Source organism: Eurosta solidaginis, chromosome 1, assembly GCF_040869045.1.
Source record: "Eurosta solidaginis isolate ZX-2024a chromosome 1, ASM4086904v1, whole genome shotgun sequence".
NCBI classification, from domain to species: Eukaryota; Metazoa; Arthropoda; class Insecta; order Diptera; family Tephritidae; genus Eurosta; species Eurosta solidaginis.
In genome coordinates, this window is record NC_090319.1 from 3719637 (window position 1) to 3739103 (window position 19467).

Below are 19467 nucleotides of genomic sequence, written 5' to 3' on the forward strand. Positions count from 1 at the left end.
CAGGGTTCATTTTCCTACATGGTGATTTTCCCTTATTTTGTCTCCATAGCTCTCAACTGAGTATGTAATGTTCGGTTACACACGAACTTAGCATTCCTTACTTGTTGAATATGATTATGATGCATTTTCTCATAATATTTTATGCATAATATAATACTATGTAATAATCTTATTTCATCGGGGAGTGAAAGCATCCGAAAGTGAGATATTTTAACCGCAGGTAATTGACCGATGTACACACACTTGTAGCCGCCCCACATCATCTATCAAAATCACAATTGGATAATACGGGTGTGTTTGAGCAGCCAAATAATAACAGTAATGTTGCTAAAGTGCTGCTTAGTTGATTGAATGTCGCTAATTTCCTAGCGATGATCAATAGATTGTCAACATTTCGTTCAACATACGATTTTTTTGAATATCTCTATACCTGCACCATCTAGCGGAAATATATGTACTATATGTTCCAAATATGAGCCAAATCGGACCACAAATACGATTTTTTGAATATTTCGATCCTTGCGCCACCTAGCGGCGATTTTTTCATAGGTCTCTTTCTATTCTTGTGTGTATTATGTGTTCCAAATATGAGCCAAATCGGACCACAAATACGATTTTTGTAAAAATCTCGATCTTGCGCCACCTAGAGGAGATTTTTTCATAGGTCGTTATCTATTCATGTATGTATTATGTGTTCCAAATATGAACCAAATCGGACCACAAATACGATTTTTTGCATATCTCTATCCTTGCGCCACCTAGCGGCAATTTTTTTTCATAGGTCTCTTTCTATTCTTGTGTGTATTATGTGTTCCAAATATAAGCCAAATCGGACCACAAATTCGATTTTTTTGAATACCTCGATCCTTGCGCCACCTAGCGGCGATTTTTTTCTATAGGTCGCTTTCTATTCATGTATGTATTATGTGTTCCAAATATGAACTAAATCGGACCACAAACACGATTTTTTGAAATATTTCGATCCACGCGCCTCCTATCGGATTTTATCATCGGGTTCTGAACCATATTCCAAGTTTCAAGCTGGTAGCTTATCGGGGATTTACTAAAATTTCAATTACAAAATTTGTGCCAGCCAGCCAGCCTGTCAAAAGCTAAATAAAACCGATTAAAAAAACAACTAATACTAGCCACTACCACAAACACACGTGTGTAGTCTTTTGTTTGATATGGAAGAAGAAATGTGAAAATTTAACAGTTAATAATCCTGTTCCTACATACGCCTAGATTAAATATTGAGGATTTATTGTAGGTTAGTGCATGTGTAAACGTTGTCTAAGAATGGCATGACCTCAAATGCATCTTACTTAAAGGTATTTTTTGCACCTTTACGGTCGAATAACACAAAAACTTGAAGTGCCGGGCCAAGGGTGCTCAACAAACGAAACGATACTATTTCACTTCGTTACAAATCGAAAATAACTTAAGGAAATGATTTCTTTGCGTTTCGCCGCGAAACGAAATCACTTCCGTTAACATTATAAACGTTATGAAACGCTCGCCCATAACGTTAATTTCACTCACACACAACCTAAAGGGCCAATTAATGGTGACTTATAACCATAAAACCGTAACCAGATAAAACAGCTGATTGAACCCACATGGAAATCAATGTAATCGATTAATGGTGCCATATCATAACGCTAACGTCATAACCACACCATAGCCAACAAATTGGTTTTTGGTTTCTCGCCATATCCATAATCTAAAAATATTTGAGTTGGTGAACTTAATAACTTTTTGTAGATTTTATTCATTGTTTTGGATACGTTATGACTAAGAGACTTATTTTTTGTGGAATATGTTTGTAATATTTTGCGTTTTCTTCATTTTTATGAAATTTTCACGATTTTTAGGTTAAGGCACCATTAATCGATCACATTGGAGATGGTTATGGATATGGGTATGGTTACGACTATGGCGTTAGGGTTAAGGAAGTTTAATTAGCCCTTAACGCGTGCTATGGCTTTGATAGCACCAGGCATGCTTAACTAACGAACCGATATCATTTCGTTACGATAATTAACGTTAAGAAACGAAACAAAGTCATTTCGTTTCGTTTATTAACGTTAAGAACGTCAAATTAACGAAATGAGTTTGTTTCGTTTTCTGCCATATCAAAACGAAAGCAAATCGTTTATGTTGGTTATTAATTTCAAACTATGCTGGCAAAGCTGATTGATGGAGTCATTAAAGGTGAAAGCATTAGCCAAGCTGATTGCAATTTTTCTCATGAATTTTGACAGTACGAACATTTCTCAGAGTATTTTTGACATTACCACCAACGAATTACACAAACAAATTACATGGAGTTTGTATGTATGTCCGCTCGCTGTTACCACCTTACGGCTTCACCATGGCTATAGCATTGCCAGCACAATTCAAACATAAAGTATCACGTTTTTGTTAACGTTTTTAAAGTTAACGAAAGCTTTTCGTTTCGGTTAAAACCGAGATGCAATTTATCTTGATAATTTCTTTATCGATAATATTTCGAAATGTTTCAACGGAAACGGTGGAAATTTTTTATAAACGATTAGCTTAACGTTAAGGTGCATCCCTGGATAGCACACTTCGTGCTAAAGTTTAACGGTCTTATTAACGTTTGAACATAAACGACATTATTTCCTTGGCCGGGACCGTCAAAACCTTCAAGAAAGTCCTGCTTCTGGTACAAAATTTAATTTGATTTTTACCGGCCTGCGATATGGCAGAAAAAGGCGTTTGTCGCCATTTAGGCACGAATCTACTGAAAACTGGACTAAGAAACCAATAAAAAGAATACTGCCACCGATTTTTTATATTTGTTTATCCCCTAGTGCAATGTTGCTTTTGCTCTTAAAAGGGGATATTTGTGGACCAAATTATTATTATATATTAAAAATTATTTGAATGGATATTTTCATCACTCCCGGAATCCAATTATATCGGGTTTTCTGTGATATACAAGATCGGGATCCCGGAATCGTCATCCTTAATTCAAACTCAGCAAACCATAGGAGTCCGGAAGATGCGCCGTTGCGACTCACTACCCCAATCGCTCACTCTAGGAATCGTCGGAAAAAGAAAGTACCACGTGAAAAAGTGATCATTTGGAGCTTCCTTAGTGAATATTTTCAGAGTCCCAAAATGCTTCCGCAAATATTCTGTATGGACTCCGTAGTAGAGGTTTACGCCGATCACTGTATCGGCGGCGGCGGCGGCGACGCCGACTTACTTACTTTAAAAGACTTGATTTTTCTATTTAAAAAAAATAATATTTAGGGAGGAGTTTTGGCGTTTTCGAAAAGAGACGGGGCCTTAATTCACGCGGGGGAAGTCGTGTCCAGGTATGTCAAGATATTTTCAAATACAACCATTATATATTTCTTGGGAAGCCGAATGTGGAGAAATGGTTAAGAACATAATCGGTTATGAGCAGGATGTACATTATTTCTTGTCTTTAAGAATATCTTTTGTATTACTAATAGAATTTTAATATATTTTTCTGAGCTTAATGATTGAACAAATTTGTGTATATGAAAAAAAATAAGATTTTCAATGAAAAGTACAATATTGAGCTTAATTCTGAACCCGTATTAGGATCAGTGACTGAAAACCATTTTCACTCAAGTAATACGGGCCCTGTTTTGCGAACTATATATGAGACCAACGACTCGCCTCCAAACGATTTCGTCTAACAAGGGTATTCCTATCATTTTCGTTCGGCTTTTACGTTCCTTACATTATGTCAAATAGAAAGGCGGAAGGAAGCAAATGTAAAATTATATGTTGCCATCGTTTAACATGGTGCAAATACTGTAGCGATTCGTCTCTAAGGTGAAACGATATTTGATTACTCTTTTTGACTAAATACAACTTAACAAATTAACCCCATCATTAAATCAAATAAATTGTGTTGATATCTAGGATAATTAAAAATTTAATCACCTAAATGCTGTGTGGGAAGTATTGTGAAAAAGATACGCAATTATATAGAAAGAAGAACGCTAAATTTTAGAACGTATGGTCAGTATTTCAAACCAACATGGGCCAAATCTAAATACTAACAGGCTTATATTTACAGTTATTTTGGTTTAAAATTAATAAAATGGTTCTATTTAAATTCCCAACTTTACAGTTAAAAATTCAAACCCGATTCCAAAGTGTCGTTAGGTAAGTATATGTGAAGTTAAACTCTTGAACCTAAATAAGATTAGTCATAAGTGTAGTCAAAAAAACTTTAAAAGGCTAAGAAATCGACACCGATGATGGCACAACGCCGAAACTGGTTTGTCTCAAACCCAAATTTGACAAGGGATGACGGAAAATCGTTCCAATATACACCATTTATCCACCCTGTCGGAATATCGAAAAAAAAAAATAAGTTATTTGAAAAGGGGTCCGATGCCCCCTGGGAAAAGTTGCTTTTCAATCATTTATGGTGCTCAATCACGTTAAAATGGCTATATGAATTTATAAGATGGACTTTTCATCTAATAAAATCGGCAAAACAAAATGATCAAATATACGTAAATAGGAAACAAAAGATAACCGAAATAAGGTAAACATACGCTGTTGGCTTAAACTTGGTTCGATGCTCGTTTCTAGATGTATTTTAATTAACTAATAAGCAGATAATATATATAACCGATTCATTCAGATGGTGTATTGAACGCGACATTGCAACCATAAAACCCATTGTGATTGAATTGCTTTTTATTGAGACTATTTGTAATACGGCGGCTGCCGTGGAGTGATAGTAGTGTGCTCCACCTATCACTTCGAAGGTCCTGGGTTCAAGTCTCGGAAAAAATGTCTAAGCGGTGTCGCCCTTCGGCAGTAATTTCGTAATTTTACAAACACCCCGAGTGTATTTCTGCCATGAAAGGCTTCTCAGTGAAAATTTATCTGCCTTGCAGGTGCCGTACGGAGTCGGCACTAAACATGTAGGACCTGTCCCGCCAATTTTTAGGGACAATTAAAAGGAGCACGACGTAAATTGGAAGAGAAGCTCAGCCTGAATCTGCAGGGAGGTAAATCGCGCCAAGTATATTGTTTTTTTGTATTTGTAATAATAAAGCCACAATTTAGGCGCCTCAAAATTTATCCTTTTCGTCGTAAGTGCTATGACTCATTTCATATAAATTACTTTTCTAATCATACTGACGCATATTTTAAACACAAATTATTCCCCAAAAAGTAAGGGAGTCTAAGTTCGGGTGTTACCGAAGTTATTTACGCTGCTGTCAATTTTACATATTTATTTACACATCTTCATTTTAAGGAAACATACCTAAAACTTAAAGCTTTCGATATGTTTCAATATTATGAACTTTGGCAACGGTTGATCGTAACGGCATAAGCGAATAGAGATAAATATAAACTTCCATATATCCAAATTCTCAGGATGAAAAAAAGAATTGATTTACCTACATAAGTCTGTCCCTCTATCTGTGATCTTGATAACTTGAGTAAATATTGAGATATCTTATTGAAATTTGGTATATGGGTTCTTTGGCACTCATCTCCCATCGCTACTTAAAATGTGCGAAATCGGATGATAACCACGCCCACTTTATATAACATTTTGGAAAGCACAAAAAACCTGATTATTTGGTAAATAATGCACCTAGAATTTTGAAATTTGATCTAGGCCATTTTACTAGAAATATTTATTGTTATATGTATCGAATTTTGCTACGAGGGATTTCTTTTTTTTAGGCTCTAGAAATGTTGTGTAATGCTTGATCGAAATAATAAAACTTGGTAAGTAAAATATCATTGATACAAAACTATTTTTCGCTAAAATATACCTTATTATTCTAGTCTACGACCTTTTAAACATCTTATATAAAAGTGGGCGTGGTCCCTAACCGATCCCGTCCATTTTGACTAGAAATATTTCCTGCTATAAAGAAAGTATGTATTTCCAATTTTATCACGATATGTTATTTTTTTTCTACGAGTTATGGCTCCCGAAACCTAATTGTCTACTTATACCTACACAAATCGGCCAGTTGCCTTCACACCTTGTCCTTTCAGAGCCAGGTGTGGGGAAATATAAATTGACTGAGTGGAAGTTGAGTGTGGCTGCAACTTTTGCAAAATGTCAAAGCAGTCAAAGCAAAGTCAGAATGAAAACAATAATAAAGTGAGAAAGTGAAAAAATTGTGTAAACTGCTAAAATAACGTGTTAAATTGTGTTAAAATTTTTTAATATTTCAATAATAATTGTGTTGAGTGCAGTGAAGTGGTTAAAAAGTGTGGAAAACTAAGTGAAGTGAAATTTGTACAAAGACAAATACATGGAAGGCGACGAGAAGTACATGTACACACATAACCAGCAGCTCGAAGTGAAGAGATATCTCACACACACACATGTAGTCATCAGCCGAAGTTCTTACTCACACATACACACGCATATAACTAAATTACCAAGCAGGAGATAAAAGAGTTATAGAATATGAAACAGCTACACCTTTGGCGAAATATGCGGACGAGGTAATACAGAGTATAAAAGCAGCGCAAGCTAAGGAATGACCAATCAGTTTGATTTAAACACGCTATTAGTTGAGAAGTGACTTATAATTGTGAAGTATAATTTACTCCCAAAGTAGTCTAATAAAGACCATTTTGCAAAACAAATATTCGAGTTATTTATTCGACAGTTTAGCGATTCGAACGTTAGCAGAAAGTTTCAAATAAGTGGAATTTCCCTAAATTCGTTACAATTGGTGTCAGAAGAGGAATTGTTGAATAAATTCCGAAAGTTTTGAATACAACAAGGACTTGGTGAAGTTGAGTGAATTAAAGATCCAGCAGCTCAAAACGGATTTGGCAGCTCGCGGATTGATTACAACTGGCAACAAATCCGAAATACAATCACGACTACGGGAAGCTATGGAATCTGAAGTAGTCGACGTTGATGAACACACTTTTCATCTTGATGTGGAGGAGTCGACAACAAAAATGGAAGAGAAAAATGAAACATCGCAGACAGTTACGAGCACAGACTTGAACATGATATTGGCTGCAATATCTGCACAAACATCGACAATGGCATCTCAACTGGAATCACAAGAGGCACGTTTAACAGCCAAGATGGAATCCCAAGTGACACGTTTAACATCCAATATGGCATCCCAATTGGATGAACAGAAAACACACATGGAGTCACAACTTGCAGAACAATTAAAAGAACAAGAGGCACGCATAAAATTACAGCTCGAAGCACAAGAAGAGCGTATCTCAACAAAGCTGGAGGCACAGATAACAAAATTCTCATCGGAGCTGGAGGTTTTTGGTGAACGACAAGATAAAATGTAGGCCGAGATGGATGCCTTGAAAGATCGGATTCAGGAGTTACAATTGAACCATCCAATCACTTCAACGTCTACTCTGAAGGTAAAATCCCCAACGTTTGAAGGTTCTGTTCCTTTCTAGGTATTTAAGCTCCAATTTGAGAAGACGTCAGCAGCGAACAACTGGAATGCCGAATATAAATTTGTTTCATTGTTCGTGGCTTTAAAAGGACCAGCTGCTGAGATCTTACAGACCATCCCAGAGGACGAACGTAACAGTTATGAAGCATTGATGGCTGCTGTAGAACGACGGTACGGAAGCGAACACAGGAAACAGATCTACCAAATAGAATTGCAAAACCGCTACCAAAAAGCTAACGAGACTTTGCAGGAGTTTGCCTCGGATGTTGAAAGATTGGCTCATCTAGCAAATGCGAACGCACCCGTGGAATACACCGAGAGGGTAAAAATCCAGAGCTTTATAAATGGCATACGGGACGTGGAAATGAAGCGAGCTACATACGCAAACCCAAAACTGACATTTGCTGAAACGGTATCCCATGCATTGACTCAGGAAACTGCCTCCCTATTGAGTAAACCAGCATACACGGCTCATTGTGTGGAAGTAGAAAGACCAGAGTGGGTAGACACAATTTTGGAAGCATTGAAGGGTACGCAGCAGAAGAATAATGATGCAGTCAAATGCTTTAAGTGTGGAAAGCCAGGGCGCATTACGCGTTATTGCAACAGCAATCCTAACAGTTCCAACAATGTGGTTGGTCGAAAACGCAGAGCTGAAGGAGATGAGCAAATCTCCAAATCCACTCAATCGTTAAACTGAAGCCAGTCAGCCGCAAGGGGCGACAGCTGGTTCTCTCAAGTGAATGCCCCATAATCTCTATCTCGCAAATTGGAAGGAGGTCAAGCAATCTTACTGTCGGAGAGCATGTGGATGGAAAGGAACGTTTACTGACTGTAGATACAGGCGTAACTCATTCCATCATTCGATGGGATTTAGTCAACAAGAAGATAAGACTAGTGCATGGAACAAGATTGCGTACAGCCACTGGAGAGGACACCCAGGTAATTGGAGAAGTAGCATGTGAAGTAGCAATTGGGAACGTCACTGTACTACACAATTTTATAGTGGCAGAGATTGTTGATGAAATCATAATTGGAGTGGACTTCTTAATCGGCCCTTGATGCATTGGTCATGTAAAGCAAGACGACGCGATATAAAAACAATTTCGACTACGAGAGAAGCTACATCAGTAATCGAACCATCAGCTAGTCCATTGAGCTCACCGGTGGTACTTGTGAAGAAGGATGGAAAAATGAGGTTTGGACTATCGCAAGTTGAAGGATGTTACGAAAAAGGATAGGTACCCATTGCCAAGGATAGACTCGCTATCTGGTACGAAATGGTTTTCCACACTGGATGGTCTTTGGCAATTTACAGTGATGCCATTTGGACTTTGTCATGCACCAGCTACTTTTGAGAGACTCGTCGATCTGGTATTGGAAGGACTACATTGGAAAACATGCTTGGTGGACCTGGATGACATCATCGTATTGGAAAAGAACTTTGATGAACATCTTAAGAACTTGGAGGAAGTTTTCCAGAGAATAGCTGGCGCTGGTCTGAAACTAAGTCCCAAAAAGTGTTCGCTCTTTAAAAAGGAAGTAGGTTATTTGGGTCACAATGTAACGACAGAGGGCATCTGCACTGCGAATGAAAAGATAGAAGCTGTAAAGGATTGGCCAAGACCACAGAACCTGTATGAATTGAGAAGTTTCCTTGGGCTGTGCACATATCACCGCCGATTTGTACCAAACTTTGTCACGTGACCCATAGCCTCCACGAGGTTACAAGAAAAACAAAGCTTTTGAATGAAAGAAGGAGCAGGAAGTGGCTTTCCAAACATTGAAAGAGCGTTTGTGCACTGCTCCAATGTTGGCATATCCGATTCCAGGAGCAACGTTTATTCTAGATACAGATGCGAGCGGATATGCTGTAGGATGCGTTTTATCACAACTGGTCGATGGACAGGAGAAGGTGGTTGCATATTACTGCCGATCAATTGGAAAACCAGAGAGGAAGTATTGCGTTACAGGGAGAGAGCTGTTGGCACTGGTAGCGTGCATTAAACATTATCACAAGTACCTCTACGGCGGCGTAGAAATGGCTCTTGCAGTTCCGTAATCCATAAGGACAATTGGCACGGTGGATCGAGCGAATACGAAGCAAAGACTTCCATCTAGCATCGAAAAGGTAGTACCTATGGAAATGCTGATGCAATGTAACGAATACCATGTAGTTTGGAATGCAAGCACTGTTCAAAAGCTGAGGCTAAGGAAGACATTATAGATGTCCGGCTAATGACTATAACGTGTACGGATGAATGGGATAAGGGCTCGAACGAAACGAAAGACCAAATAGAGAGGAGATGTCAGCAGAGAGTCCTATTGCGAACTCATATTGGGCACAGTGGAACAGTTTAGAATTGATATCCGGTTGCTTGCATCGAGTATGGGAGAGTGAGGACGGTAGTATAAGAGGAAACTGATAGTTGTTTCCTGACGTTCTCAACGAGCTACATAATGGTCCAAGTAGAGGTCATCTGGGAATCACGAAGACGCTAGAGAAAATTACGCAGAGATTCTATTGGGTGGGTTGCCCTCAGTCGGTTACGGAGTGGACTGCCAACTGCGAGGTTTGCAGCAGAGAGAAAGGGCCCAAAACCCGAAGTCATGGCCAGATGAAGCAATATAACTCAGGTGCACAATTTGAAATGATCGCTATGGATGTCGCAGGTCCATTTCCTACTAGTAACCGTGGAAACAAATATGTACTGGTGGTTATGGATTATTTCAGTAAATGGCCAGAGGTATACCCAATCCCAAATCAAGAAGCGGAAGCAGTGGCAGAAGTGCTTATAAACAATTGGGTTGCAAGGTATGGTGTACCAATGGAGTTACATTCTGACCAAGGCAGGAATGTGCTGTGTTCCAAGAAATGTGTAAGATATTGGGCATTCGAAAAACCCGGACAACTGCATTGCATCCTCAGTCCGATGGTATGGTGGAACGTTTCAATAGAACCTTGGAGGAGCACTTAAGGAAAGTAGTGGACAAGTTCCATAAAGAGTGGGATACACACATATCATTATTGTTGACGGCTTACCGATCGGCAGTGCATGAGACAAAGGGCCAAACTCCCGCAAAGGTAATTTTTGGCAATGACCTTCGACTGCCAGCTGATTTGAAGTTTAAGATGAATGCTGATGAGGAGAGAAATGCCAAGAAATCCACTGGCGTCTTGGAGGAAGAGATGAGAGAAATACACGATCTTGTAAGACAACGAAGCACATGAAAGCCAGATATGACAAAGCAATTAATTCGGAAGGTTTTCGGGAAGAAGATTTGGTGCTCTTATACAACGCACAACGAAAAAAAGGTTTGTATCCGAAATTGCAGTGTAATTGGGAAGGCCCATACAAAGTTGTAAAAGGGATCAGCGATGTAGTTTACCGCATACAAACCATTGGCAAACCACGAACCAAAATGAAAGTGGTTCATTTGGAAAGGCTGGCAGCGTGAATGTGGGAAATTTTGTCTGATCGGGACGATCCGACTTAGATGGAGGGCAGTGTAGCAAATTTTAACATCACTATGTTGTTAGTAAATAAAGGCACAAAAACAATAAAGCAAGCTGCCACTCTTGTGTACATGAACACATCAATTTAATCTTCATTTACACACATACATGGAAGGCGACGAGAAGTACATGCACACACATAACCAGCAGCTCGAAGTGAAGAGATATCGCACACACACATGTAGTCATCAGCCGAAGTTCTTACTCACACATACACACGCATATAACTAAATTGTGAAACATCTACACCTTTGGTGAAATATGCGGACGAGGTAACAGAGTATAAAAGCAGCGCAAGCTGAGGAATGACTAATCAGTTTGATTTAAACACGCTATTAGTTGCGAAGTGACGTATAATTGTACTAGGCCCAAAATAGTCTAATAAAGACCATTTTGCAATACAGAATATTGGAGTTATTTCTTCGACAGTTTAGCGATTCGAACGTTTACAGAAGGTTTCAAATAAGCGGAATTTGCCTAAATTTGTTACAATACTTTTATAAATAAATTGAACTTGTGAATTTAAAAGTAGTTCATTTATACATAAATTCATAATGGGCAAGTACTGGCCGACTATGTCTAAGCCAACATTCGTTGCTTCGTTCGAGCGAGCAAATCACTACTTTTTCTCGATTGACGTCTCTTATATATCTATCCTCTTTGGTCAAAGTTACAAATAGAATGGATAACCTGATTTTTAATTGACTATCGCTGTCTCATTCTGTACCTCTTTCAATCACCGCTGAAGCTGACTTCGAAATTTCGTAATTCCTATCAGTGTTGCCAGGTGATGCAAAAAAAAGAAGCTAGATTGGCAAAAAAAAAAGGTTAGAAAAGGCTAAATTTAGAAAAAAAAGAAGTTAAAACAAGTCCGGAAATTTTTTGGTTAATTCAATAAATTTTTTGGTTAATTCATTAAATTTTTTTATATTTTAGTTTACACAAATAAATAAAAGCTTATAAACATAACTTAAGCATAACTTCCTGTTTCAAAACATATCAAGCACATTTTCCTTGACTAGCACATGGAAGTACTTTAAATGATTGCATATGTGTATATACATAAGAAAAATATTACAAACTAATTATTTATATAAAATATTCCCCGCCTGAAGAATCAGAACAGCTTAAGTCTGGGTATAAAGTTTGGCTATTTACCATAGATATGAGATCATCGGTAATTTCAAAGTCATTACAACATTTAGATAGGCGTTTTAACGAGCATCTAATATTAAGCAGCGCATTAAGCATTTTAATTTTTAGTTCCTTAATTTAGTTTTCAGAATTTTCATGCCACTAAAAATTCTTTCAAACCTCCGCGTTACTGAGTGGTAATACTAAAAAACTAAATATGAATTCGAAAAGTTCTAAAAAAGAAGGTTCGTTTAATGCATTTTTATGTTCTCGGACTTCCGACCAATATTCCATGGTGGTGTGTACATTTTTCCATTGTATAGTTATAAGTTTTCGCCACTGAAGCTCTATTAATGCTATTTGACTTGAAGAATAAATATACTTCTCTTTTTCAAAGTAAGAAAATACATCTGGCTTTGAAATTTTGAACGAATTTTCAGCAGAAAAAGAATTAATCTTTTGTAGAGAACTCATATTATTAGGTATTAGGTGTTCACAGGAACTATTGAAATTATTTTATTTTAGAAATTTTTAAAAATACATTCGGAGTAAAAAAGGCTAGAAAAAAGTCACGAAGCTAAACCCAAAATTTCGAGACTAAAGGCAAAAAAAAAGACTAAATCTAGCCTCGAAAAGGCTAACCTGGCAACACTGATTCCTATACCCCAATAATTGTTCTCCCTAGGAGAAAAGAATTGGAGGAATTTTTCCGCGGGAATACAAAAAAACAACGAGAACAAATTTCCGAGGGAATGTTTAGAATAGGGCTGATAGCCTTCGTAGATTATCAACGAGATTGACTGAATTAATGCAGTCAGGCGGCGTCATGACACACTAGTGATGGACGATATGGCGAATTTGAGCTATCAGTGAAAATAGATATGGCTATTTTTGAATATCGGCTATTTTTTATAGCTATAGCGATCGCTTTATTTCAACAAGCGATTCCATACAGAAGAGCGATTTTGAGCTATCAGTGAATATAGGTATGGCTATTTTTTACAGCTATGGCGATCGCTTTAATTTATCTTTAATAAGCGAATCTGCAATTATTTGTATACTTGTATATAAAAAATGAATGTTTAAGTCTTTTTACCAGAGTAGATTGAATGTTATACATTAATTTATACTAAATTAAATTTTATTAGAATATATGAACCAAAATTGGAATAAAAAGAAAAAAGTAAAGGTACATACTAAATGTACCTAATGTAATGTGAACTAATGTAATGTGAAATTCTAATTTTTTGAGATATTATGATATATATTATTAACTGGCTGACGACAATATGTTCAGACTCGTATTACACTCAATGAGATGAAACTAGCTGAAATATATGTATATGCATCTTTGTTTTATAAATTTTGTTAATTGAAAATGCTTTGATTTTTAAATGTAAGATGAATCAACCCGAAATAAATCTGTATATGTAACACCATAAAAACATGATTTATTTACTATATTATACTACACCGATGTATTCAGAAATACTCCGTATGAATTTATTCTGAAAGTTGTATTTGGCTGCATAAATTTGTACAGTAAAGTGAATCAATTTTTAATGAAAAATACAGAGGAAAAATATAGCAAATTCTTCAAACTAGTATAAAAATATTCTTTAGCAGAAAATTAGCCACCCACTGCAGTGCCCTAGAAATTAGCCGGAGAATTCAACCATATACAAACCATATGACAAATCTTGAATTGCGTTCTCCCAAAAACCTTAAATTTTGAGTTAATCTGTTTACAATAAGACGAGTGATATATGTTTCTATAATTCTTTTATTTTACCATCAAAAACACAAATTTTATAAAACTGTTAACTGCTACTGCCTAGAAGTATGAACTTATGAATAACACAGGCAATCAATCTTAGGCCAAGTCTAAAGACCCGTTTCTATTTGGCGTCACATAGTGTAATTAAAAACAAAAAAATTCAGTCATTCCATTTCTTTTATACATTTCATGAAATTAAAGGTTTAAAATTAACTTATATTGCTTGTTTAATATTTTGACAAATATTAATTATTATATTATAAATACTTAAATATAAAATCAAAATATAACGAATTTTATATTTTATGATTGGCGTTTAAAAAGATAAGCATTTTAGCATTTTCATCATCTAAGCGCATTCTTCTCTCGCTTAAAATAAGGCCGGCTTGAGAAAAAAGTCTTTCACAGGGAACCGATGTTCCTAAACACCCCAACTTTTCGCGAGCTATAGGAGATAGATTGGGATACTTTTAATTGTTTTTCTGCCACCATAAAAAAGGATCAGCTTTTCGTGCAATTACAGTTTCTTCTATATACCTCTGCACTTCGATAATTGCTCTTGAATGAGTTGTGCCTTGCGGTCTCTTTGATCTTTGCGTTGATTATTTTTGAATTCGATCTTTCGCTTGTCTGTAAAAATTACCCAAACCACGTGGCTGCTTTTCTAGCCGACTTCACAATGTCGTCGTTCTAGTTGTTGCACAAGTTTGCTTTGTTCCGTTCGCTGTTTCGGAAAGTAAAGCACACAGATGAGCAATGATGAACGATATCTCACTATCGATGATTGCATCGCTGCTATTAGTATTAGAATTTCATGCTGAAGGAAAATTGCCAATCGCTGTAATCGCTATAATCGCTATTGGCGATATTCTGCCAGAGATGATTGTCATTCAAAAGAATCGAATGAAGGAAAATAGCCAATCACTGATATATTTGGATTGCAATAGCTATAGCTATTAGCGATTTGTCAATAGCGGCGATGCAATCACCAATAGCGAAATATCGAACCATCACTATGACACACGTATTTGTTGTATGCAACACGTGTACGTTGAATCATGGAAATCTAAATTTTTTGCCAAAACCGTATTTTTTGAATTCCTTTTGCTTTGATTTGGCGTTGCCTGTGGATTGAAGACGCTGGTGGTCAGATGTCGTCGATACAACAAAAGGAGGAAACGACGCAAAAGTCAAATATATTTGTTAGGCCTTAATATAATGACATGTTTAAAAATTCACAATAAACGTCGCGGAATACTGAACAGGACCACCCTGTGCCCAGTTGAATTTGTGGCGTTGTGAAACTATATTACTTCATAAATTTTTTCTGTAATCACACAATATTTTCTTGTTTAGCAGGCTAAGAGTGAATTTAAGAGCGTTATTCCTGTCGCATAACTATGGCCGATGATACTAATGAAGACAGTTGGTTATATGGCACGTCAAATCCTGATTCCACAACAAATGATAACGGAGATGCAACCCCCGGTCAAAGATTACTGTCACAAAAAAATGGAAATGAAGCTGCTGCTTTGGGTGGAAGTGGAGATGACTTTGCCTCCAAAGAAGGACAGATGGCTGATGAGGAAGAAACATTTGGGGAATTTGAAGATCCTGCTCAGGAAATGGAAGAGGATGAAGAGGCAGCGACAGCAGCTGATACCACTGACGGTGGAGAAAACAATGCCGATCACGGCCCACAGGTAAAAATGGGTAAATGTAATTGATTGGTTGATAATATCCAAAATTTTAAGTCGAAAGGATCAGAAGATGGTGAGGTCAATACGGACGATGAAGATGATTCCGATGATGATATCAACGTTGTAATTGGCGATATTAAAGCAGCACCCAATACATACAATATCAAACAACGCACAAATTTATTGGGTGGGCCACCAGGCTCAGGTCAAGAGAAATCTAAGTCTGGTGCACCGGGTGGAAAGTTTAGTGTTGAAGATTTTGAAGGTGTTGGCACAATAAACGGTGTACCATCACATGAGTTTAGTATCGATTCTCTGGAAGATAAACCATGGCGAAAACCGGGTGCTGATATAACAGATTATTTTAATTATGGTTTTAATGAAGAAACATGGCGATCTTACTGTGAGCGTCAAAAAAGATTTCGTGTTCAAGAAAGTGGGGTTGGCTTAGCTAGTTTGACTCAAAACCTTAATCAATCTGGAGAACGGCAACATGATGGTCCGCCAAATGGAGTACCACCAGGCCACATGATGTCCGGAAACATACCACCAGATCAAATGCAAATGCCTCCCCCTGGTATTTTGCCACCTCCTCAGGGTGTGCACCATGGACCGCCTCGTGTGGGTATGGGCATGCCTCGTGGTCCGCGACCTATCAATACCACGACCACTAAAGAAAATGCTATTCAAGTAATGACAGCCGAATGTCGCGAGTATTCCAGACCAGGTGCAGCACAGATGCCACCAAATTTTGGCGCACCACCACCCGTGGATGAGCCTTATTTCGCAGAGCCTGAAACATTTGACTACGGATATGAACCGACACAAGAATCACAATGGAACAATGAAAATCCAGGATGGGTACCATCAGGTATTAAAGAATTGACACCCGGACCTGCAATGGTTCCACCGCCAGTGACAAGCTTAGCTGGACCTCCTGGTGTACCTCCACCCATGGGTGTACCACCCCCGCAAATTGTTGGTCCACCGCCTCAAATGCGCCAGCATCCTCCTCTGATGCCGGGTATGCCACCACCAAATATGGGTAGGTCGATAAATTAAAACTAGTATATTATATGAATAAGTTTTCTTTGGTTATAGGTATGGGTCCACCACCACCTGGAATGGGCATGATGATGGGTCCCGTTGTAGGTCCACCAATGAGAATGCCTATGGGACCACCACGGATGATGGGCCCCCATGGTGGAGGGCCACCAAATCCAGGGCATATAGACCGCGAACGCCATGACCGTGATCGTGATAGGGACTACGAACGAAATGAGCGTCGAGACCGGGACAGGGATCGTGAACGGGAGCGCGAAAGGGATCGAGAAAGAGAAGGAGAACGTGAACGAGATAGAGAGAGGGATCGTGAAAGGTACCTAAAATATATTTCAATCTTGGTCCTGTGTTATTGTATACATTTTTATATCCTTAAAGGCCACGTCGCGAAAGGTCAAGGAGCCGTGAAAAAACTAGACGGCGTTCTAAATCGCGTGATAAAGAGCGTGAGCGCGATAGAGAACGTGAGCGTGACCCGGAGCGTGAAAGAGATCGTGATAGAAGTGAGAAGCTTGATGTAAGTTTATTTGTAATGAAGTTTTAGTAAAGTACGCTAAATTTTTAACTGATAACAAATCTGAATCGAGAATCCCAAAATATGTATTTGATGGGTTGTTGTTGTTGTAGCTGTGTACATTGTATAAACCGTTTGTCAACAACAACCCAATAAATTGTAAAACTTTAATAATTTGTGCTATTATAACTTCGATTGAGGCTGATATAATAAAAGACTTATAGAGTAAAAACCCCATTTAATATTTATTGAATTCGATTCCGACTCTGACAAACGGTTTATACAATGTATTATTGATTGTATATATTTTCTCTTCAATATAGGAATTGGAACGACCAGTTGAAGAAGAACGTGAAAGAAGAAGACGTGAACGTGATCGCGAGCGCGAAAGGTAAGTCACTATAATCATGTAGTGTAATTTCATTGTAATTAATCAAGAGTATATTTTTATTCAGATCACGTCGTGAGCGTTCGCGTAGTCGTGAGAAATCACGCCGTCGTTCAAAATCTCGTGAGAAGGAACGGAGCAGCAAACCGACCAGCACATCCTCAGCAAGCCGCAGTGAAAAGAAAAAATCTCATCGCAAGGATAAAGATGAGGAAGAGTAAAACCCAAGTAAATGCCCAAAGCTGCAGGCTAATAGCAAATGTAAAACTTATTACACAAAACTGTGTTAAAGTAACCTATACAGCTTAACTTTTCAAATATATTTAAGGCAGATTATAAACAATGACGCTGATTATAATAAACCATAAAATCCGATAATGAATAATTTTATGCGATTTGATTGTATACTTTACCAACTTTATTACAAACATTTTTTAAAGCTGTGGAACCTTTTAACCTCAATCATCCCAAGCAGTACACAGCAGCCAAGGAAATATTTATATCCAAAAAAAAATATAAAAAATAAAAGAATATCAAGTATTCATTTATTCTTTGGGTGGTGCAATTTCCAATTCGCTTTCTGCACGTTTCTTTGCTTCAATTTTTTTTTCAACTGCCTCAAGTCGTTTATTCATTGTACCAAGTGATTCCAATAAACCATTTTGTATTTCACCGTAACGCTTCATAGCCAAGATCAGACTTTCTTCAATTAATTCCGCCTGTTGTGCAAATTCTGCATTATCTTCTGCATGTTGTTTTAGCTTTTCAGTACATTCACCCGGTATACTGCGAAAATATTCAGCACCGAGTGTGGGTTCAAGTTGTTTGATGCGTTCCAATTGATCGAACTGTGCATGTAAATCTGGAGCTATAGCATTCAGATAAACCTCTTTAGAACGCACTTGCTGAGTTTCCTCTAAGAAATTTGGATCTAAATATTTTTCTAGCTCAGGAGCACGAGAAAGGGTTTTAGCGATTTGTTCTCGGTTACCAATAACTCCATTTAACATACTATTGACTGTTAGTAAGGAGCCAACAATTGTTTCTGACGGAGTACCCGGAGATTTATTCGACTCAGCGATGTCAGTTGCAGCGGCTGTATTGCCATCTTCGCAAAGTGGGCCCAATACGCGATTTAGAGAATTTATCCTTTTTTCAAGTATATCCAAAGCTTCCATTTTTCTTATCTTTCTTTGTTGGTGAAGTAAACGACGAATATATATAATAAATATTGCAATAAAATATATATAAATCACACTCCCTCCTAATACGGCTTCAGTACTGGTGTAAGTGTGTAAACTATATTTGAAAAAACAAGGAAAATACAATCTAGTTCATTAAGGGCCCATTACTGATACTTAGCATTGACTTGAGAACTGTCACTTACAGTTCTGTTAAATGAACATTGCATGTTACTGATTACTCAAAACTTAGCAACCATAGTAAATTTTACCAAGTGGCGCAACCAACAGCTGATCGGTGAAATTCGCACATTCACACGCACAGTTCTCGACTCAGTTTCAAAAAAAAACTAGATTATTTACATCTATTACATCTGACTTTGAACACACGTGCTTTAATTGCTTCAACCCATAAGCAACGCAACGCCAACGTCAAAGCAACACACAAATAATTAAAAAACTTACGTTCTCTTTGAAGTTTCTTGCATTTTAGAAAAAAAAAACCGATTTTCTATCTCCGTTCAACTAAATAAAAAACATAATTTTGTATACATGTCGATTTCGTGATCGATCAGGAGAGACGGTGGAACATATCCTCCTGGAACGCGACGCAATCTGATGAGGGCACTATAGATCAACGGTCGCAGTGCAATCCCCAATAAATTTTCTATCTACATGTTATAAAAATAGTTGTATTTCATTTTTCCTCATGTGAGAGAGGAACTTTCAACGTCCGTTATTTTAAAGTAACT

General features: G+C 37.6%; 2 protein-coding genes across 2 annotated transcripts in view; one reads left to right on the forward strand and one right to left on the reverse strand.

Moving 5' to 3' along the window:
- Fip1 (Factor interacting with poly(A) polymerase 1) overlaps positions 1 to 17920 on the forward strand; it is a 32361-nt gene extending 14441 nt beyond the window's left edge. The window contains exons 2-7 of the mRNA XM_067777572.1: positions 15227 to 15573; positions 15625 to 16615; positions 16672 to 16948; positions 17011 to 17149; positions 17470 to 17537; positions 17602 to 17920. Coding sequence (XP_067633673.1) covers positions 15271 to 15573; positions 15625 to 16615; positions 16672 to 16948; positions 17011 to 17149; positions 17470 to 17537; positions 17602 to 17755 — 1932 coding nt within the window. The 5' untranslated portion in view covers positions 15227 to 15270 and the 3' untranslated portion in view covers positions 17756 to 17920. The remainder of the gene's footprint in view (positions 1 to 15226; positions 15574 to 15624; positions 16616 to 16671; positions 16949 to 17010; positions 17150 to 17469; positions 17538 to 17601) is intronic.
- A 9-nt stretch (positions 17921 to 17929) lies between these two features.
- On the reverse strand, positions 17930 to 18839 carry DCTN3-p24 (Dynactin 3, p24 subunit). Its single transcript, XM_067777583.1, has one exon. The coding sequence runs from the start codon at positions 18710 to 18712 to the stop codon at positions 18080 to 18082; it is 633 nt and encodes a 210-aa protein (XP_067633684.1). The 5' UTR covers positions 18713 to 18839; the 3' UTR covers positions 17930 to 18079.
- Between the last annotated feature and the right edge of the window lie 628 nt (positions 18840 to 19467).